We start from the raw sequence: 22209 nt of genomic DNA on the forward strand, positions 1-22209 counted from the left end.
TCACGGGCCTCGACAGTTGGCCGTGAACGGTGCTCCAAATCACAACATCAGCCACTCCGGACGTTACCTACCAGGACCAGGACCTGAGGATCATGGATAATCCCGCCTATGTGATCGATTGCGATCGAGAGTTCGGTGAGTGTGGAAGACTGGAGAGAGATTAAAGGATATTATTTGTAAAAAGTGCATAGAATCTACAAAGATCCGAAGAAAAATAATATAAAACTTGGCAACTATTTTGTTTTTTGTTTGCTATGCTTTATTATTGCCAAAATGACTTTTTTTTTTTTTGGTATACATATATAAGATATACATGCGGTATATAAGATATATATATGCGGTATATGCCCATCAGTTACAGATTCAATTCTATATGGTATTCTTTAGTTATTATTGATGAATTCTCAATTCTCGTGTCCTTGAATGCAGATGCAGTTTCCCTTACCCTTCCCTTTCTCTCAACCTTTCCTCTAATACATATATTCCTCTATATTGTATATTTTGCCCATTTTTCTCTTAGTGTAGCTCTGTTTTTCAATTAGTTTTCAAGTATGTGAATAGACCGAGAAAAAGTCACGTCAGACATCGGTTATATGTGGGTTATATAGGCCCCTCTATATAATACCGTAACATAACTCGAGAAATGTTTATCTTTTTTGGATGATAATCGTATAACAGATATCTGACAGTTCTTATAGAAGCAGTTCCTTGTGAGATGCTGATGTGTAGATGTGTTTTAAATGCTGATTATAGTGACTTTAATCCGCCTCCTTGGTACCTTGGCGGGGTACTCCATGGATGGTATTCCTTTTCGCTAATTTGGTATTTTTTTTTAGTATTTTTGGTTATTGGTTTAATTGGTTTACTGGCTACTTTTCGGTTTTGGCTAATTATTGTAGTTGGTGTAGCATTTGCTAGCTGCCTGGAAGCAGTGTTCTAGGTGGGGTGAGTTTGCTGCTGAGCTTGGTGAGGTGAGCCGCCTGATCCGTGATCCTGGATCCTTATCGAGTGACATTTCTACTGAAGTGGGTCCCGTATAATGCGTGTATGGGTGTGGGTGTGGGTGTGGCTGTGGGTGTATGTCATTATGTATCATTTGGTATATTAACTATATCTTTCTTTTGGCTATGGTTTCAACTATCCTTTTGTTTTTGCAGTACATAACATTATTAAACCTCTATATGCGGCCAAATCTGGCTCTATATATATAGTCTGTTCCAAAGCTCAGTACTGACAAAAGATGACCTGTATCCTCGTTTGCCAGTTCTGAGCCCACTTGAAGAGTAGTCCTGCCCCCTCTAAACAGTGTCTGTGTGTGTGTGAGTCGGGATGTAATAGGTGCTCCTCCGATCCCGAACCCCATCCTCCTGGCTGATGTGTATTCCTTAGTCCTCCTCCGAGGTCATTTACTTCTCGAAGATCAGCTCGCCGGTGAGGAACGGGTTGAGGTAGGTCTGGGCCTCGTAGCCGGAGACCGAAGCTGTTGTGGTGCGTCGCCGTCCGCCGTTCTGTGTCCCGCCGCCCCGCCTCTCGCCGTGGGCATGACCGTGGGCGTGGTGCGCTGGGCGCTTCTCATCGCTGGGACTCAGGATCAGTGGAATGGGCATGGAGGTGTAGAGCTGCAGCTGTGGCGGCTGAACAATCGTTCCAGCCGCCGGGTTGAGGGGCGTGTCCATGTAGCCGTGTGGCAAGGTGGCTGCCGTGGCCGCCACGAATGCCTCTCCGCCGCTGGTGGTGCTCGGCGTAGAGCTGGCCGTGGATGTGGAGCCCGCGACAGAGTTGGGGTTAGCAACGGATAGCTTCTTGGGGCCGCCACCGCCCACCCGTACCCGATGGTGTTTGTAGTGGCCACGGTGGGTCTTGCGCTTCGAATGACCCATTCCGGTCATGCCCTCCGCCGGCGGCGAGGTGTCCAGCAGCGGCAATAGCGGTAGATGTCCTTCCGGATCACCGTCCAAGTCACTGCTGATGCTGCTGTTCCCGCCGGCCGATGGCCCGAGGAGCGGCTGCTTCAGCGGATCCCGTTGATGCGGATGGGGATGGGGATGCGGATGCGGATGGGCCTGGATGATCGTGGCCGTGGCGAAGATCTCCTGGAAGCGATTGCTCGCCTCCAGCTGCTGCAACTGTAGGTGCTGGCGTTGCAGGAGCTGTTGGCGCTGCTGTTGCAGGTGGCTCAGGATGCGGTACTGGTCGAGGATGTGCTTGTAGAACTGCTCCGCGGTCACTTCCGATGAGTTAAGGAGGCGGATGGCTATTTTCTCGGGTATCACAATTTTATCTGCAAAACAACGAAAGAGAAAAACAACGCGTGAGTTTATTATCATTGGGTGGGTAGGGTTATAAAGATTACAGGGGGGTTTCAGCGTTTTAAGATCTGGATTAGGCTTTACAGCAGTGGTTTATGGATAAGCTCGTAATATAATAGATATACGACAACAGGACTTTAAAAATAGGTTTACAAAAGTGTTATTTAATAATAAAAAATACGTAAGCTTTGGAAATAGGTGTTACTAACTCGTGGTTCTACTTTAAATAAATAAAAAGGACCTCTTGAAGAGCTACAATAGCGGTGACAAAAGCCCTTAATATCTTTTATATTTAATCCATTTTGGTGACGAAAAATATGAAATACTACTATACAAGTATACAAAACTAGAAATACACAGCTATTTTTTCACGGAATTTTAATTCTTTTTATTATTTGTATTTTAGTTTTTCTAAAATATAATAAGAATATTTTGTACATCTATAGTAGCTTCCTCACTACTTCGTGGGGCTTGTGGTTCGTCACCTACAAGGACAGTTACCCTTAGTAAATAAAATGTCTTCTTTTCTGACAAAAATATAGTTCATATTGATTTACTTAATACTTATAAATTTAATAAGACTTCATTTTCAAATAGATATCCCATAAAAGACACTTTACTATTAAAATATCTAAACAAAAGGGGTCTTGTAGGGGATCTTATAGTTCTTTGGCTATAAGAATGTCAAGGGCTTGCAAGAAATTGCCCCATTCAAACCCCAGGGTCTAAAAAATATATAGGAAAGTAAGTATATAGGAATAAATACATATTTTAGATTTTGAAAATGAGCAAATTTAAGTATTATATTTAGATAATGTTATCTTGAAGTTATATTAAAGTATTTTGAAGTATTTTAAAGTATTTTGAAGTATATTAAAGTTATATAGAAGTATATGTTATATTGAAGTATTTAGTAAACGGAAACATATTGTTATTTTTAAATTTTAGAACCATTCGTGAAAACAATAGTTAATCAAATTCTACAAGGTTTATCCTTTGCTTTATAAGTTAAAAAACCTTCTTTAAAGAAACCACAATTTTATAAGCATTTTTTTTAACAACAACGTATTCCATATAGGAAATGGAACCACCTTATACCTTTAACTAAAGTTTAATAAATCATAAATAATTGAGACCACTTTACCCACTCTTTTTAAGAAATCTCTCTCCTTAAAAAACCCCTCAGACATAAAACATATTCCTTGTAAAACATATTCCTTATGCTTGGTGAAATGGTAAATAAATTGCAATTTGCTTGCCTTTGTGCCATATTGCTTTCACGAGGCAGCGAGAATCTGTATTTAATTGCATTAAATTAGATTTATTGAACTGCAAACTGCAAACTGCAAATGGAAAGTCCACCAAGGAAAACAGCACCCTGCACTCTGTCTCGGTGTGAGTATAGTGTATGGTGTGGGTGTATGGTCTGAGTGTGGGTGTGGGGTGGCAGGATGGTTGGATAGTTCGGTGTAGTTGTGTGCATGACACCCCATTGACCTAATTTCGAGTTGATTTACAAAAACTGAACAAAAAGCAAAGAAAAGCAGGAGAGTGGTTGGAGGTGGTGGTAGGAGGTGGTCTATGTAGTGGAACAATGTGGGCGGCTTTTCCCGCCCATCCTGAGAAAGTCCTGCCAATTCAGTTATATTCGGAACAAATCTTGTCAGCAGAAAGCTTTAAATTGAAGTCTTTTTTTTTTCGTATTTTTTTGGTGAGGCCACGGAAATTCCATCCACCCTATTGTGTTGAAACTTTTGCATGAAGTTGCATTTTTCATGAAACTCTTTTATTAAAAATGCATATTGGCTTTTTAGATTTTGAATGAAAAAGCCTAAAAAGAGAAAAACTGGATAAGTTTTATAGTTTTTTAAACTGTTTAATAAAATAACAACAACTTTTCGAAGTTTTGATTAAAATAATGGCATTAAAATAAAGTTATTAGCGTTATAATAGACACAGTTTCCATTTAAATAAAAAGAAATGTAGTTTATATATTTTTAGAGTTATATTTTTAAATTTTAGGTTTTCTATTAAAAATATTTCACTCATTTTATTTAGTTTTCTTATTTCATTGTTTTTTTGTGTTTAAAAACATATTTCAAGTTGTAAAACGTTGAAATATTACCAAAGAAAACTATTAAGTTATTTATTACATTACGTAGCAAAAAGTTGAACGCTCAGTTAAATACTTTTTTTATTACTTTTTAAAAAACATTTTAATAAATGCCTTTAAATAGAAGAGAAGAGTTGAAATTAAGTACAAGCCTAACCTGAAACGAGTTAACTTAACGAGTAACGAGTAGCGATTAACGTGTTGAATTGACAACCTTCTGAGATCCTCATAACCTTAAAATCTATCTCTAATTTTTCTTAATATAAATAAAGTTAAAATAAAGAAATATTTAAAAAGATATTCTCATAATGAACATAAAATCATTCTTAATAGTCTTTAAAGTCTTTTAATTTTATAAAAGAGATAAAAGATATGGTGGATTGTAGATAGTACTTGAAAGATAGATAAAATTTTGATAAGATTTTAATTTAATTTTGATAAACAATATAAATATGAATAGCTCGCTTAAATCAAATAACAAATTAAAGCCTATTTAATTATCTCTAATAATCTATATAATAAGCCCTATTTGCTTTGTTTGGGGCTCTATTCTCTCCAATTCTTTATGGCCCATAACAAAAAAATGTCATCGCGAACCATCCAACCCCATCGGGGGTTAAGGGTGCTTCAGGCCCCAAATACCTATTACCAATACCAAGCCGAGTCCCATCCCCTCCCCCCAACCCTAGCCACGTTAACCCAAAATTCGCGTAGCCTAGATTCAAGCTTTTTGTCCCAGATTGACCGCAGTCCACAAATGACCCGGCCAGTGATTGGTTTTTGGTCACCGGACCGAACAGTTAGTCACGGGCTTTTGGTCACCAAAATAGTTAACCCGGGAAGTGACCCACCACCGGATGGATGGTGGGAACTATGATGGGAAACAATAAAAAAAAGGAGGACCAGAGTCCGTGATCCTGATGCGCTCCTGGCTTACCGCAATGCGTGGCCTTGGTGACAAAGGGACGGATGGTGGGGTCCCAGATGAAGATGTAGTACAGTGAGAGCATGATGGCCGCCAGTGAGACGCAAAGGACGTAGACGGCGACGGTCAGGATGCGGATGACCTTGCGATTGCTCTGCTGCGGCTGGTAGCAGCGGCTTATTGTCTCCGTGGGCGGCAGTTTCACTTTCTCCTCCAGCGAGTTCACTTTCGAGTTCATTTTGATTTTGTTTCCTTAATTTTTGTTTTATTTGATTTTGATTTTGATTGTTGCCCTCGATTCTAACTGATATGCTTCCTTCTTTTTTTTTGTATTGGCAGTGGCCTTTTTATAGTCTAATTGTTGTTTAAATGCAAAAGTTATTATCGCTTGTTTTTTTTTATTAGTTTCTAGATTTGTTCGTTTTATACGTCGCTTTGCGTGCTTAAAAATACAAAAAAAAAAGGGCGCGCTAAAAATTCTGTTCTGCCAACCGACGTGTCGGACGTGTGCAAGCGAAATGAATTGAGAAAGTCTGGTGAAAGTACTGCAAAGTATCCCAAAATGCTTCTTCCTCGAGAGAGAGAGAGCGAGAGATATGGAGATGGAGAGGACAACAGCTGATTTTTCCTTCGCTTTCGGAAGCTCCCAATCCTTACCGGTTGCGAATGGCGAACGAACCAACGAACGAACGAACGAGTAACGGTAATTGGGATGAGAGTGCATCAGCGATGCCAGCGTTCAGGAGTTATCATGTTCGGTTTGTCACTCGTTTCTTGCTCTCTTTCCTAGAAACTTCGTTTCGGCTCGTCTCTCTGACCTGTTGTTGTTGTTGTTGTTTTATGTTCTCTCCTCCCCAAAGCTTATTGGTGATCTTCGTTTTTAATTTCATTCATAAAATGCACCTTTCTCCCCTCCCATTTCCCACCCCCTCATTTGAATTTTCGGCAGCGGCGTGGGCTTTGTGTTTTTGGCTTTCGATGTTTATGCCACACGCCATTCTGGCATTTTCGAAGCCAAAAAGTACACAAAAGAAAATCTGTAAGAACAGAAACAAAAACAAACCGCACGTCGGCACGTTGCACGTTGGCTCTTTGTGTGTCAAGTGCAGTACCGCCACGCCTTTCGCCTCCCGCCTCCCGCCTACTGCCTCCTGACTCATATATGCGGAAATCAAAATACTCGCTTGATTTCATTTCTTTTTGTGAATTATTTTGCAAACCGATGCCGCCAATCAATCAACTCTGCTTTTGGCTATTTTAAATATTAAATATATGTATGTATGTGGGCGATTTCTTGGGGGGGGAGGGCCTTGCCAGAAGGGGTTCGCTCTGTCTTTGACAGCAACCTTCGCCGGAGCCGCGAAGGACGTCGCTCACCTTTTCAACTTTCGCTGCCGCTTGCTGCCGCCTCTCTGTCCTCTACCCTCTGCTTCTGACAACCTGCCACCTGCCACCTGGGCGCCCACAATTGCATACCTTCGTTTTCCGTTGCCTTGGCTCTCGGCTGAAATCGGGGGGTTAACAAACTGCAACTGGGTCACTAGGACACGCCGAGAGTGACAGGGCGAGCGCTATTCAGGCTTTAGAGGGGAGCAAACGAGAGAGACAGCCTGCACTGGCACACCGAACGATTGCAATGTTGGCCATTGATTTTGTTGTATAAGAACTGCACACACACACACACACATAGACACAGACAGGCACCCTAACAGTTAAAAAGAGATAGCTACAAACACACGCATTCAATTACAGGAGGTCTTCTGCTAACGGGAACTTGGGGAGTCCCCAAGTTGTTTAAATATTGGCAGATGAGATATTATTTAAATGGATATGGGATGTCGATAAAAAATTATTTAAATAGTTTTAAGGATATTCTATTTTTCTATTATTCTATAAGCTATTTCTAAGTTACTCTACTAGTTCAAAGTTAAATCAAAAATTTAATTAAATAGAAAGGGGAACTCTTTTTTAACCTTTTTTCAAAACTTTATTTAAATTTAACTTTTTAATAAATTAATAAAGCAATAATACGCTAAAACATACTTATATCTTAACTTTAAGATGTTGCTTTATGGAAAAGTGTATAATGCTCTATTTATAAAGGTTCTATTTATATAATTTTATTTTCCATTTCCCAAAATAATGAAAAAAATCGAAAGTAGCTAGTGTATATAATCGCATTAAAATAGATATAATTAAACTTTAATATTCATATTTGGATAAATTGGAGTCAAAATTTAATATTTCAATTTAAACTCAAATATTTAAATTTATTATTAATGTAAATTAAATATTTCGATTTAAATTTTAGAGAAAAACAACTGAGAAAGCTATTTTATCAAGTGGCATGCCAAAAAGTATGCTATATATTTTGTCACTTTTATATAAATGGCTATAATAGGAATAGGACCTTATTATTTAATTAAAAATATACTTTTAAAGCAAAAATTAGATTTATTTAATGAAGCATAAACTAAAAGGAACCATAATTAAAATTTCTATTTAAAATTCTACTAATTCTACTTCTATACTCTTTAAAATGTAAGAGATTTAAAGCCAAAACTTTCAATTTTAAAACCAAATAATATCTATTTTTATAAATAAATTAAACCAAAGCCCTAAAATGTATTCCTTGGGGAGGTTTGAATTTGCGTTGCTCTACTTTAAATGCACTTAAATACATATTCATCATGTGGGCCAAGATGTAGGCCACACCCACAAAGCTATCTGCCCCACACACACACACACCACTGTATGTATGTATGTGCACCTTTCCGGCAGCATTGTGGCAGCAAAGTTACCCTCAAGGAGTTTCCTTCGTTCGGGCCACGTGACTAGGTGGAGCACACACTCTTATTCGTATTCACCTCCCTATATACTATATGTAGTATAACCCATAACCCATTTCTCATGCTGGCCTCGAAAATGTGTTTTTTTTTTTTTTTTTGGTCCCAGCCTGGCCATTGCATTTCGTCCTTCCGCCGGAGGAATGCACCGCCCTCGTCCTTTCTGCCTTGCCAAGTTTAAGGATGGTTTATCTACCTGCTTACTTATGTGCAGACAAAACTGATTAAGCAGGCCGGAACTGCCAGGACTACTACCAGGCCAGGGGGGGTTGTGGGTAGCTGGGGTAGCCAGGATAATATGGTAAACCTATAAGAGGGGATTTTCCGCATACAAGCACACATGATACGGAGCAGAGCAGAGCAGAGCCGAGGCTCTGAATTGGATACACATAATTAAACTTAAACTTTAGTTAAGAGAAAACTTTTGAGCCTCCACTTTCTTTTTTTTTTGGAGAAAAGGACGAAGAACCAAAAACTAATGCAATTTGTGGACCAAAAATACGACATATTACTTTGGTTTCGGTTCGGCTAATCCCATTATAAAGTTTTGTCCCTTTTCCAGAATAGGGACCTCATTTTTGGAGCAAAAAAGGACACACACATGATGTGATTATATGTATGATTTAAATGCAATTATTTCAAATTGTGTTGATTGAAGAGGCGGCAAATTAATTAAATGCTGATTACATTCTGGCAAATTGCTTTTTGAATAAATAACGAGAGAATGTATTTATTGGAAATATATTTATTGAATATTACGCATACGCCCCGTTGCCGCATTGCCCTATTGAATGTGTTTTCATTTCGTTTGAAAGGCTTTTCAGCTTTTTAGTCATTTAGCTTTTCAATTTTAATTATGGCCAAGAAAAAGGACACTCTACACAAGTAGAATAAGTTAATTAAAACATATTATGACTTGTTTGGGACAACACTGCGTATACTTAATTGAAATCGAATCGAATTTTAAATCGAAACCTACCAAAAAGAAAAAGGCTTCTGTAGGGACCTCGTTTGTTAACCAAATACGGGGGCCTTCTTTTGGCCTTTGAAGACGGGCGGCATTCTGGAGTCCCAGAAGAAGATGTGATAGATAGAGAGGAAGAATCCCAGACAGCAGAGCCCGCACAGGTAGATGACAATGACAAAGTAGCGAGCAAATCGCTCCGTGCAGGTTGGTTCCGCGAATATAATCTCCTCCAGCTGGGGCGTTTTGGGCACATAGGATGCCGAAACGCCACTACGTCGGGGGGCACTGCTGCTGGCCAGGCGGACGCTGCTACTGCTGCTGCTGGAGGATGTCTTGGCGGTGTCCGCCTCCTCCTCGGCCCGCACGTTCGACTCGATTATGTTGACGATCTTGGCCAGGTTAGCCACACTGGTGGCGTTGCCCGTTCTGGACCCGGATTCCGGTGGGCCGGACATTGCGATTGCCGGACAGCGATTCGAATACTGATTTTGATGTCGACACAATCGACGATTAAATCAAAATCAGCCCCAAATGACGCCATCCGTTGGGGGTTCCGGCTCTGCCTCGATTTGGGGGCACGTAGCAAAGCGGATTAGTTTTGTGCATGGCTGTCAACTTTTGATATCGACCACGGTGGCTAATTAACACTGCCCCAGTGGCAGTAATGTTGCCACAAATGGCTTTTTTTTTCAGTTGAGAATACAGAAAGTGAGAAGTTAAAGCAGCTAGGGTTTAGTGACTTGAAATGTAGTAATACAAGTACCAGGTACTATAGTTAATATACAAGTATATATACAAGTAAAAAATATATACTTGTATATTTACTATAGTACCTTGTACCTAATACCCGGTACTAGTTTTAAAAATGTTGTTGCTTATTTTGGAGGGCCGTGATGTGATAGTATAAGGTAATTCCTAAGATATAAGGCAATCCCTTTCTATTAGACTTTCCTACTATTAAGTACTTTTTAACCATTGCCTGACAAAAAACTATATTAAAATAAAAGAATTAGGTGTAAGAGCTCCTAAAAATAATGAAAATTTTATTTTAGGATACCCGGTACATGGCCTAACACATTTTAGGGGGCTATAGCCACAGCGGAAAGAAAGAAAGCGAGATATATTGGATGTGAGAGCTTCTAAAAAGAAACATATTTATTATATGATACCCGGTAACTAGGCTTAGGAATATTTTTACATCTTTTAGGGAGCATTGTTAAGTACTAACCCCAATTTTTATTGCTTTTTTTAATTTTATTGCCTATATTAGAGGCCATCGATAGAGTAATACGCCTAAAACCTTTCAAAATCTATTCCCTAACGAAAAGTTCTTAAAATACATATATTAAAATTATGTTGGGATTAAGATTAGATTAGATTAGGATAATTTGGTATAGCTAGGCATAAGAGGTTCTAAAAACAAAAATTGTTTTTATATGATACCCGGTACTACCTATTTTGAAGGGCATAAATGGAATAATGTAACAAAACACAAAAAAAAGAAAAATACTAATCCACCAAAAAAAAATCTATAAAAATGCTGCATTAGTTAAGATATTAAAAAAAAAAAGATATTTTTGTATATGATACCCAGTACTTGAAGTGCATAGCCTAATACTTATAAAGAATTGAGAAATCAACCTCTAAAAACGTAAAAAAAAGGCCAAATCCATCAGCTTAGCCATTGAGCTCTCGTTTGAATGGAAAACTGAAAGCCAGATTAGTTACCATCGGCCACTTACCCAAATCTGGTCACTGGCACGGGGTGAGTGAGTGAGTTAGTGAGTGAGTGATTGGGATGGAAGGAGGACTCCTATCCGCCGTGGTTAGGATCCTAGCCGATGGGATGGGTGTGCTTGAAGACGGGCAGTGGCGGCATCCGCGAGTCCCAAATAAACAGATAGTAGACGGCCAGGGTGAGACCCATGCCGCTTACCCCGCCCATGTAGAGCATCAGGGTGAGGAGGCGGAAGGTCTTCGACTCAAAGAAGTCGTCCGACTTGGGCATCTGGATCTCCTCATCCTTGGCCTCCTTGACGACAGCGGCCAGGCTGGACATCATATTTGATGAGGCACCCCCACTTGGACCCGGGCCACTCATATTGGAGGAATCACTTCGATTTCGATCACAAAACCCAAACAAAAAAAAGCAGGTGAACCGAAGGGTCTCTGTCTCAATGGACGAACTGAACACAATTGAGCGAGTGCTCCGACTAACAGGGATCCGTTCTTTGTCTTTTCGGGTCTTCGGGTCTCTAGTCTCTAGTGTCTAATAGTCTAGTAGTCGATGTTCTTTTTCTGGCTCTTTCTTTTGGTTCTTTGGTTCTGGCCAGCTTTGTTCTTTTGTGTTTTTTTTTGTTGTTGCTATCCGCTTGACTGCTTTTGCGGTTTCTTCCATCGGAGGGCTTGGACAGAGAAGGGGTTTTCGAGAAGGGGTCTCGGACCACCACCGTCTTGGGGGCCAGCGACTAATAAGATTCGCCAGAGCAACGCATCACGTGCTGGGGGCTCTTTAGCGGCCACTTGACCCGGTTTCTAAAAGACCCACCACCCATCAGACCCCGATCCACCTCTTAGACTATGTCTCCAGATGGGTGGATGAATACTGGAGGGTAATGGGTATTAATGGAGGATATTACAGGGAAAGGATAACACAACTGAAAGATATATCAGCTTCAGATCTTGCTATATTTCGGTATGTATCTACTTATATTCTCAGGTCATCCACTAGTCGAGTGGCCATAGAATGACTTTGTTTACCCACCTTTTGGTTGGCTTGACCAAATCCAATTAGTGCCCACCTTTTCCTCCTCCAGTTTCCGGGCATTGTGGGCGAAAAAACCTCCTCCCCATTCTCGAGGCATTCGTCACTGGTACTCGTGCACTTTCTGCACCGGATGACCCCCAATCGAGACTGGAAACTTGAGGTGGATGTCCGGCATGCTGGAGTCGAAGAAGAGCAGATAGTACAGGGCCAGCACCATGCCCAGACTGCTAATCCCGCCAAGATACAAAAATATCGAGATCAGGCGAAAGGTCTTCGTCTCAAAGAAGGGTGACGGAGGCTGCTCCTTGGGCAGGCGGACGTCGTCTCCCTGATCCTCTGATTTCTCCGCCGAATCAGAGGCGGCGGAAGCCATCACCAAATAGGAACTAAGCGGGATTTGGGTGCCATGGGTTCTACTTATAGGGAACTGGAATTATGCCAGCCAGTGAGGGGTTTCTAACAAATGACAGTGATTGATGGATCCTTTTTGATGGGAGCACTTGAAAAAAAGTGGAAAAAAATAGATATATAATTAAATGTATTCTATAACCTACTTAAAGAGATATAATAAATGTGATATAATAGTAAGACCCACACTGTAAAAGATTTGAATGAAAAATATTTCTTATCCATATACCTAGCAATGATAATCCCCTTTTTTTCAAATGTACCTATTATTCAAATCTTGTTCTAACTTTCTCTAATCTGACATATTTCTTTCCCAACCCTATAGCCATCGAAAAGTCCCCGGAGAAACCCTCAGAGAAGCCCCGACCCCACAGCTTCGAGGAGGCCATCACGCTGACCGGCGTGGGCCGCTTCCACTACAAGCTGCTCCTCATCTGCGGACTCTGCTTCATGGCCGTCATGGTGGAGATCATGGGCGTCAGTCTGATCATGAACCAGATGAAGTGTGACCTCCAGCCGACCCTCAGCGAGCAGGGCATCTTGGCCTCTGCGGGGTTCCTGGGGGTGGTTCTCAGCTCCCATGCCATGGGCTTCCTGGCGGATACCTGGGGTCGAGCCACCACCCTTAAGTATGCCCTGTCCCTGGCCTCCGTCTGCTCCATCGTGTCCGGATTCTCGGTGAACATTTGGATGCTGATTGTGTTCCGATTCCTGACCGGATTCTTCATGTCCGGCGGGCAGGCGTGCGTCTTCAGTTTGTGCGGCGAGTTCCACGGCCAGGGATCTCGAGTGCGCCACGTGACCTTGCTCTCTGGCTTCCTCTGCCTGGCCATGGTCTTTGCTCCAGGTGAGTCCTGATATCAGGATAGTTGGGACTTTGATTATATGATGCTTTTCCAGCCATGGCAATCGGCATCCTTCCCCTTCGAATTGAGACCGTTTTCCTCGGTCTGCGATTCTCCTCCTGGCGAGTCCTGCTCCTGGCCAATGTTTCCATCTCGCTGGTTGCCCTGATGGGAATCTCAACGCTGCCGGAGACACCCAAGTACCAGCTCGTCCAGGGACGTCCTCAAGAATCCCTGGAGACACTGCGTACGATCTTTTCCCAGAACACGGGTCGCGATGGGAGCGAGTATCCGGTGCGGGAAATAGTCCTGGAGAGCGGTGGCGCTAGTCTGGGCGATGTCCATGGCTTCCTCGATGCAGTGCGTCTCGTCTGGCACCAGACAGTGCCCCTCTTCTACCGCTCCCGCCTGCCGCACACGCTCAACATCTGCATCACCCAGTTCCTGATCTACTTCCTGGCCCAGGGCATCTTTATGTGGTTCCCCACCATCCTGGATGAGCTGGGCACGCGAGGTGGCGAGGATACGCTCCTGTGCAGTGTCCTGCAGGGTCTGAATACGAATGCCAATGTGACGGAAACAGGGGATGGCACTGCCACCTGCTCCCTGGAAGTGGATACCTCCACCTACCAGGTGATGATTATCATCGGTAGCTCCTTTGTGCTCATCTACTTGCTCTTCGCCTACATCATAGACTACACGGGGAAGAAGAATCTATTGAGTGAGTACTTTGAGAGTATCATATAGTGGAAGTCTATTAATTCCTTGACCTTACCAGTGGCCTGGATGATCCTCACCATGGTGTGCCTGGTGGGCCTGCACTACCTGGAGCAGTTCGCCATGGTGGTGATCGCTTTGACCATGGTGATGGCCATCGGAAACTGCGGCGGCCTCGTCAGCACCATCGCCATGGACTTCTATCCGACCCACATCAACGCCATGGGGATGTGCTTCATCATGATGGTGGGTCGCCTCGGGGCGGTGGTGGGCAGCAACATCCTCGGGCGCCTGCTCTTCGCCAGCTGTGATGAAATCTTCTGGGCGATGCTCGGGCTGGTGATTCTGCTCTTCATCATGGGCTACTTCCTGCCGGAGAAGGCGCCGTCCAAAAAGGAGCCCGCCATTACTTCTAAGTAGGATTAGTCTGGGACTGAGCAGAGAGGCTTCTTTTCAATTAAATCCAAACACTATTTTTTTTTAGATTTTCATAATATTTATATTCATATTTAAAGTAAAATAAAATACTACAAAAAACAAGAGAGTTTGTGTATCCTAGAATCCAGGAGGGAAAGGGGAGCAGCCTGGCTTGGAAATGGGAAATGGATTAGGTAAATGTTTGTGCCCATTCCTCGCCAGCCACGTTCTGGACTGGATGTTGTCACCAAAGACGAGGCCGCAACCGAAGCATTAGCGGCATTAACATTCCTGGAATTCGTTACTGGACGAGGGGAGAGGCAAGCTGGAGGGGAGACCAAAGAGGAGGGGCAGTCCATGGGGCAGACTAAACGCATTCCAAGTGCCGTCGCATCACCAACTACAACTACAACTGCTACTCAGCCAGGAAAGGGTATTCCGGGAGTGAGAGGGTATATAGGGTTTGTGATCCTTTAGGGAGGTACAGAAAATTGTTAAAGATAGGTTATAGAAATTATTGAAAAATATAGTATTATAGGGTAAGTATGGTGTTCGACTACGAATTTAATAATAATATAATTTATTTTATAATTTTACTAAAAAAAACCTTATAGAGTTCTAAAGTTTTAAAAGGGACTAAGGTTACTATAGACAATGTATGGTATATCATGGAAAAAAACTAAGTATTTGATAGAAAAAAAAGATAATTTTAATATGAATACTATATTTTATACAATTGTTTTAAAAAAAGGTCTAAAAAGGCAATAGGCTTCTAATAAAAAAGGTCTAACAAGTCTAAAAAGGCAATAGGCTTCTAAAAAAATATTGTAGGGTGTGTTACCATATAAGTATAATTAAATAGTAATCTACTATGAGTTAAAATATAAAATACCTTCTTTATAAGAGCTTTTAATTATTAACCTCACAAGATGCCAAGTTGCATATAAATATTATAGGGCATTTACCATTCGCCTATTGCTTTTGAAAAGCCATCCAAACCCACTTGTTTGTCTGAGTTTTTGTGCGTTTGTTTTGTTGTATTTATTCAGCAAAACGGTATTTGCTCCGCCGGCTGGTCACAGTCTACAGCGGCACCTCCAGCTCCAACTCCAGCTCCAGCTCTAGCTCTAGCTCTAGCTCTAGCACTGCCTCTGGCTGTAGCTCTAGTCTGGCTCCAACTCCAACTCCAATTCCAATTCCAAACACCAACCAACCCACCGATCCGGTAAGCAACTAAGCAGGTAAGCAAGTTAGCCTGGCTAGCCAGGTAAGATCGCAAGCCAGGTAAGCCAGCCAAGCAAACCAGCCATTTCCAATCATAACACACACGTTGCCACACTGGGATTCCACAATCACAGTCGCATCCAAACCAAAAAATAATAAAAAAAAACTGAAAACCCGTAGTCCAAGTGCGAGGCCAATTGCGATTCCCTCTGCCACAATCTTTTGGGCCCAGAAGAGGCTTCTCTGGTGGATCTTTGGTGGATCGGTGGCCATTGATTGCTTAACTGCGCATTTCTCGACTTATATGGCATTGGCCAGATAACCGCCTAACAACTGCCAGTCCCCAGTCTCGTCTTCTTGAAGCTTCACAGAGACTCCATCTCAGTCTCAGTCTGGGTCTCCATCTCTGTGTTCTCGGTCCCAACGCCCCGTTCCATTAGCCAACGGCATTGGCATTGCCAATTGCCATGCCACATCTGAAAATGAGCCTTCTGTGGGGGCTGTCCGGTCCAGTTTAGTTCGCCTCCTCATCCCACATCGGCCAGGTCGCTAAATTTCCATTTAAAAGCATTTCTTCTCAAAGACGAGTGACAATTAAGACGGTTGCTATCCACCCACCCTATCCACCTCGAAGCTACATAGATTCTTGAATATTTATCCATACCCGGTACTTGTAGGGTTTAAGGTTATAGTACATTGTTCTAATAATTTGGTTCTTTAGAGACCTAATTACAGAAATATTATAAGAAAATGAATTTATTATAGATCTTTAAAATATAGTATCAAAAGATTGGGTTACAGGAATGGCTTTAAAGATAATGCGCGGTACTTGTAGAGTTTTGCGGGTGTACCTATTTGAATAACTCAGGTCTTTTTACACTTAAATACAGTATTCTTTATAAAATTATATATATTTAAAATATATTTATATTTATCTAAAAAATAGGTTACAGCTTTGGACTTATAGATTGAGCGTTATGGTTCTTAGGGAGACTACTGGATAGAATTAGTGGGCAATACCTATGTTTTATATTTATTCAGTTGTTTGTATGAGCTTTGAGATAAAAATAGATAAGGTTATTAGGAATTTGGTTATTATAGATCTAAAAAATGAATTTAAATTTACATTTAAAAAATAAGAGTAAAAGGAATATAACAAGTACCAGTAAATAGATAAAAATACAAATGTATCTCAGAGTAGATATCCATATAGGGACATGTATACATGTTATCATAAGAAAAGATATATAATAAAATGTAAAACAAAAAAATATCAAAATAATTAATAATACCCGGTACTAACTTATTAGTTAGTTAAAATTATATTGCAAATATTTAAATTTAAAAACTCAGCTAAAGATATATTTTATAGCATTGGAACCTAATTTTCCTTTTCCTCTTAGAAGTTGTTTGAAAGTTATAAGCTAAAATAGGCCTTAAAGCTTCATTTAAAAACTATAAAGACTAAACTATAATAACTATAAAAATTAAAAAAAAAGAAGCTTACACTGAGAAAACAATTTGCATAATAAGAGGTGTTTTCGCCAAGTTCCTATAGAAAGGAGAAAGTAAAAATAAAAGGCAATAAAATTAATAAGACTGCACAATGAATGATTATGTGTTACGATGGGAATCGAAAAGTAAAATTTTTAAGACTTGAAAGATCTTGGAAAGTGCTACATATATGAGAGATACATATAAAAGTTATAAGTAATTTGAGAAAAGTATAAATAAAATGGAAGTATATCTTACTATTTGACTTGTTTTTCAAAAGGAATACATTTAAGATATTTTTGAATAATGAAGATGATAGTGGTATTTTAAAGAAATTTAGAGAATAGTCTTGTTGTAGTTAAGGTAAGTAATAAATGATTTTTTAAATAGTCCACCAGTCACCTCATCTAGTGGATGCCACAGCGTAGCTGGCAACACTCCCAGTGTTAATCTGCCACAAATGAAGCCCAGAAGATGGCATTAGTATGCTGGACTTGATTCGGGGTCGCCGGCTCTCAGTTTCAGGTGACAAATGACTGCCAATGGACAGCACGAGCTGACACCTGACAGAGAGTACAGTATACAGTGTAGAGTCTACCTACCTGTATGTGCTTATCCATCCGGTTGATGGGCCCACCAACCGACCCACTAACCCATAATGGCCGCAAATTAGCATCGACATTAGCTCGACAACAATAAAAAATAGAAAAAAAAATAGAGAATAAAACAACATATGTATATCTAAAGAAATAATAGCAACAACACTAGCGATGCTGGGTAATGATGCTGGCGATGACAATGGTGGTCTCTATGAGCCCGGAGACAGCTTCATCAGAGCCCCATCAGAGCTACATCACAGCTCCAGCGGCTTCATTTGGTTCTGGGTCAGGGAGACGACAGGTGGGAAGTATCCACATTTACATACGACCAGGTACTTCCAGACAATGTGCCAAGAAACTAAATGAATCCAAAGGCCAGCCAGACAATCGGGGCACAGACACGCCCAACTGGAGCAGCACCACCTGGCTGAAGGCCTGGAAGGCTGGTGGCTACGGAAATGGGAAAAGGAGTTAAGTAGTAGCTCTACTTAGTTGGGGAAGTATGGTGGATAAAAGGGGAATACTTCTAAGGCACATATAGAAAACACTAAAAAAAATAAAGAATTTTTACATATACAGATAGCCCCTACTAAAAATTGATAAATATATGAAATTATTAACTAAAACAAAAGCAGCGAATACTCTTGTTAATTAATAACTTAAATTAATTAAAAACTTAATTAAAGAAACATTTATAGAACAATTATAGAGAAAATTGTGTGCTTTTCTTATAGAAGGAGAAATTAAACCCTAGTCACCGTTTAAGGGTTAACAACACACTTGTTAGTCAACATTTTATTAAAGGATATCATTTGTTAACAAGACTACCTTATGGTATGATTATAATAAATAATTATTAATTAAAAATCTTTTACCATTCATATTTTTAATGTTAGAATATGAAGAATTTATGGATAATTTTTTTCAGTGTAACTAAAATAGCAGCAAGTGCTTTGAAGAATTGCAATGATGACAGCCAGAGCGGTATAAGCGTTCGTAGAGGGGCAGGGTGTATGGCAAGGTGTAAGGTGAGTTAGGGAGAGTAGGAGGGTGGAGTGGAGGGGCGACTAAAGTGTGCCGATGGCAATGGCTGTCTAGGAAACAGGTGACGGCGATGCGATGGCTTTTAAAGCCAAGAAGAGCCAAGAGCTCTTCTCAACTCACACAAACAGCCACTGATGATGCCAAATTCAAAAAGTGGACTGTGCATGCGTGGAATCGGAATGGGAATGAGAATGAGAACAGAGAACGAAGAACCGAGAACCGACAACTGAGAATTGGAGAATCGGAGAAGAAGAATCAGTTAAGAAGAATCTCAGTTTTTAGCAACAAAGTTGCCCTGGCATCCATGTTGAGCTAATGAAGCGAGTGAGAGGCCGAGGATGCGATTCGATCAGGACGACGCCCGCAAAGTCAAACGTTACTTAATCACAGTCCCAATTGCCTCGCCAGCAAAAAAAACAAACTGCAACTGCAACAGAGGCAGCAACAGGTGCTGCAGCGGTAAAGAATCCAAAAGAATGCAACAAATCACAAAAATAACGAAGAAGTAAGTCTCCCAGTTGGGTTTCCCAAAATTCAACATACCCGGTAATGAGAATATCTTACATTTTGGGGAAAAATTATATCCAAAGAGGGGCAAGCTAGTGGGTTCTGTTCGTATAATAGGTATTAAGACCCAAAAGTTGGGAGTCTCTTTTGGGAAATATCACAGGTCCAGGTTTTCATAGAGCACTTGAGTATATATTAAAAAGTTTTATAAAATATACAAGAAGTTAAAGAAATCTTAAATTTAAGAAACTAGCATAGGATTTTAAGATCCAGTAAGTGGAATCACTCACAAAAACATACATATTTCCATCAAACACCTAAAAATAGGTCATGGGGCGTATGCGTAATATTTTAAAAATTCACATCAAGTATACGCCCTGAGAGTCTAATATTTTTAGGAAAATAGCCATAACTCGATTATTACTTGACCGATCGACAAATGTTATACCTTCCCAATCTTAGATCTTAAAGTACTATCCATTTTAATTAAAATTTGGCCATTTTTGATTTTTTGAAAATTTGACCCATTTTTCCAAATTTTTCAAAGGGGTACCATCAAGATTTTTGATAAAAATTGGCGCGAAATTTTTTTTGTTTTATTTTATCAATCCTTTAATGTAGATTGAAGGATATTGAAGCCCCATTTCATAAATGGTATTCTGTTTTGAAATCAGTTAAGAAATGGATAAAATATGAATAAAAAGGTGTTTGAAAAGCTTACCAAAAATTTTGATTAAAAACCTTCCTAGTAATTGTTTTAATTTAACTAATACTTGAAAGAACTTGAAAGCTTATACCTTCCCATTCTTAGATCTTCAAGTACTTCAATTCCAAATCAAAATCTGGATATCAGAAATTATAGGCAATTTATAGAAGATTTTTATAAAAGGGTAACCAACCCCATGGTTTTTGAAAAAAATCATAATAAAGATATATAAATATAGTTTTAGTTTAAAACACTTATAAAAATCGCTTATATGAATTCTTCTCTGAGATTTCTTCTCCATATCTTTTAATCGACTATGTACATATGTATGTAATTGTCTTGGAAAAGAGTCTACCTCGGTGAGCTGGAATAGAGGGTATTAAATATAAAACCCGATGTGGCAGAGGTAGTGGCAGTGGCCGGGGATGGGGGGTGGGGGCTGGGGGCAGTGGCAGTGGCGTGTGGAGTATGCAGGCGCGACGGCCAATCAATTCTCAGAAATGAAAACGCCGTCTTCGGTGGGTATTACCGTTGCTGTTGTTCTGCTTCTGGTGCTGATTCTTCTGCTGATTCTTCTGTCGCTGGCTGGCTGGCTGGCTGGATGGCTGGATGGTCGGGCTCTTCCCATTTCACCGCAGCTTGTTGTTGGCACAATTGTGCGAGACTACAGAGCTACAGCTACAGAGCCACATAAACAGAAAAGAATGCGAAGAAATGCAAAATGCAAACACCACGAACCACAACACAACCACTTTCCAAATGCATTCATGATGTTTACCGTTTAAATGCGCCCAGTTGTTGTTGTTGTTGTTGGCAGAGAGAAAAAAAAGAGATGGCTAGATGGGGGCCAAAAAGAGATGGAGCCAACAGCAGCAGCCTCTCTAACAACAAATGAGGAGAAAAGACGGCATGAAAACCGTTGCACCACAGTCTGTGAATTTTTTTTTTTTTTTTTTTTAAGATTCAAGATGTTCTTTTTCATTTCAAGATGTAGTTCTCTTGCCAATTCCGATCTTGCCAGATTTTTTTTATTCTTTTGGTATTTTGGCGGCTAAGGAAACGGAAATTTTTGTTTATTGCTTAAATCGGTTTTGATCAACTTTTGTTCCCATCTTGATTAGTTGTCAACGACGTTAAGGAAAAAAGGTTAAAACTGTTTAACCGTTATGAGGTGCGATTCGAGATAAGGAGGGAGGGGCGGCTGTGAGAGCTGGAAATCGCGGAATAATAGTGGTCTATCGGCGGGTATAGCGATACCGAGCTTCCCAGCCCAAAAACTAAACTTGGCCAAGTGATTTATGCACCTGGCCCACCTGCCAGGCCACCAGAATCTCATCTCTTCCCCAGCGCCTGTCTGCGCTTCTTTTTACGAGCTGGCGGCGAGTGGCGGTGGGTAGAAGAATGGGGGTATTATATTGGGGCGGCAATTGCGGCAAAGCATTTTCCATCCATCCATCCAGCATTTTATTACATTCTAGTATTTCGCTATAAAAATACTAAAACTGGTACAGGCGCAAACTGGCTTTAATATACCATAAACTTTAAAGTTGAAGATTCCTTTTTTCTATTTTAATGAGCTATATTTTAATAAAGGCTTTAAATAGGATATTTTTTAAGATTTTTAAGTTTTACTTACATATATTACTAACTACTTTATTACTATAATTGCATATATTACTAATTAACTGTCCTAAAAACTAATATATTCTAGGAAAGCCTTTCATATTTTGAAAAGTTTATCTTGTTTAAAGAAACTGATGATATGTTAAACCTTCCAAAACTTCAAGATTTACTCCATTATTTAATGGAATTTTTACTCCTTACTCCATATCAACTTCCATTAAAAAATTTTTAGAATTTTCAAATAATTACAGTTATATTTCTTACAACTTTTCAATAGATCTTCCACAGGACCTTTTAAATTTCTAGAGTTTAAATAATTACAAAAGTATATAAGTAAGTACTTGTAATATATTAGAAAACATATATTTATTAATATAAAATAAAGGAAAATAAAATAATGAGCTTGAAATAAATATTATTTATTTTCTTTATTTTATTTTAACATATTAAATCTAGTATTAAATACCAAAGATAATGTTAAAAAGGAGCTGGATACTAAGTCCTTCGGCCTTTTTTCTATAAATATTAAGTATACGCACTAGCGCTACCATAGAAGGTTATCATAAGGAGGGCTATTGGATCATATATAGAAAAGATATACAAATTTAATGTACATATTTCTGTAGAAATACCCATTTTTAAAACAATTGAAGTTTATAATTATGATTTAATTATTTATTTTGTTTTCTCTACTTTAT

The 22209-nt window shown here is 39.9% G+C and overlaps 4 protein-coding genes across 4 annotated transcripts; 1 reads left to right on the forward strand and 3 right to left on the reverse strand.

Annotated features, from left to right (window-relative positions):
• The first annotated feature begins 1 nt into the window (after position 1).
• On the forward strand, positions 2–14367 carry LOC108130616 (niacin transporter NiaP). The gene is made up of 4 exons (XM_043209992.2): positions 2–135; positions 12661–13182; positions 13236–13901; positions 13959–14367. The coding sequence occupies exons 1-4, from the start codon at positions 93–95 to the stop codon at positions 14315–14317; spliced, it is 1590 nt and encodes a 529-aa protein (XP_043065927.1). The 5' UTR covers positions 2–92; the 3' UTR covers positions 14318–14367.
• On the reverse strand, positions 235–5600 carry inaF-D. Its single transcript, XM_017248588.3, has 2 exons — positions 5360–5600; positions 235–2281 (listed from the first exon to the last, which is right to left on the reverse strand). The coding sequence occupies exons 1-2, from the start codon at positions 5583–5585 to the stop codon at positions 1407–1409; spliced, it is 1101 nt and encodes a 366-aa protein (XP_017104077.1). The 5' UTR covers positions 5586–5600; the 3' UTR covers positions 235–1406.
• Positions 2201–11372, reverse strand: LOC108130625 (uncharacterized). Its single transcript, XM_043209993.2, has 2 exons — positions 10903–11372; positions 2201–2281 (listed from the first exon to the last, which is right to left on the reverse strand). Exon 1 carries the CDS (start codon positions 11259–11261, stop codon positions 10995–10997), a length of 267 nt encoding a protein of 88 aa, XP_043065928.1. The 5' UTR covers positions 11262–11372; the 3' UTR covers positions 2201–2281; positions 10903–10994.
• LOC108130635 (uncharacterized) lies at positions 11944–12300 on the reverse strand. Its single transcript, XM_017249201.2, has one exon. The coding sequence runs from the start codon at positions 12298–12300 to the stop codon at positions 12028–12030; it is 273 nt and encodes a 90-aa protein (XP_017104690.1). The 3' UTR covers positions 11944–12027.
• Positions 14368–22209: the final 7842 nt, after the last annotated feature.

This window comes from Drosophila bipectinata, chromosome XL, assembly GCF_030179905.1.
Source record: "Drosophila bipectinata strain 14024-0381.07 chromosome XL, DbipHiC1v2, whole genome shotgun sequence".
In the NCBI taxonomy this organism is placed as follows: domain Eukaryota; kingdom Metazoa; phylum Arthropoda; class Insecta; order Diptera; family Drosophilidae; genus Drosophila; species Drosophila bipectinata.

Coding starts and splice junctions, on each gene's coding strand:
- LOC108130635 (XM_017249201.2), bottom strand. CDS start 12,300: ATGGCTTCCGCCGCCTCTGATTCGGCGGAGAAATCAGAGGATCAGGGA.
- LOC108130625 (XM_043209993.2), bottom strand. CDS start 11,261: ATGAGTGGCCCGGGTCCAAGTGGGGGTGCCTCATCAAATATGATGTCC.
- LOC108130616 (XM_043209992.2), top strand. CDS start 93: ATGGATAATCCCGCCTATGTGATCGATTGCGATCGAGAGTTCG. Junction 13,183..13,235: donor GGCCATGGTCTTTGCTCCAG/GTGAGTCCTGAT, acceptor ATGCTTTTCCAG/CCATGGCAATCGGCATCCTT. Junction 13,902..13,958: donor GGGGAAGAAGAATCTATTGA/GTGAGTACTTTG, acceptor TGACCTTACCAG/TGGCCTGGATGATCCTCACC.
- inaF-D (XM_017248588.3), bottom strand. CDS start 5,585: ATGAACTCGAAAGTGAACTCGCTGGAGGAGAAAGTGAAACTGCCGCCC. Junction 2,282..5,359: donor CACCAAGGCCACGCATTGCG/GTAAGCCAGGAG, acceptor GTTGTTTTGCAG/ATAAAATTGTGATACCCGAG.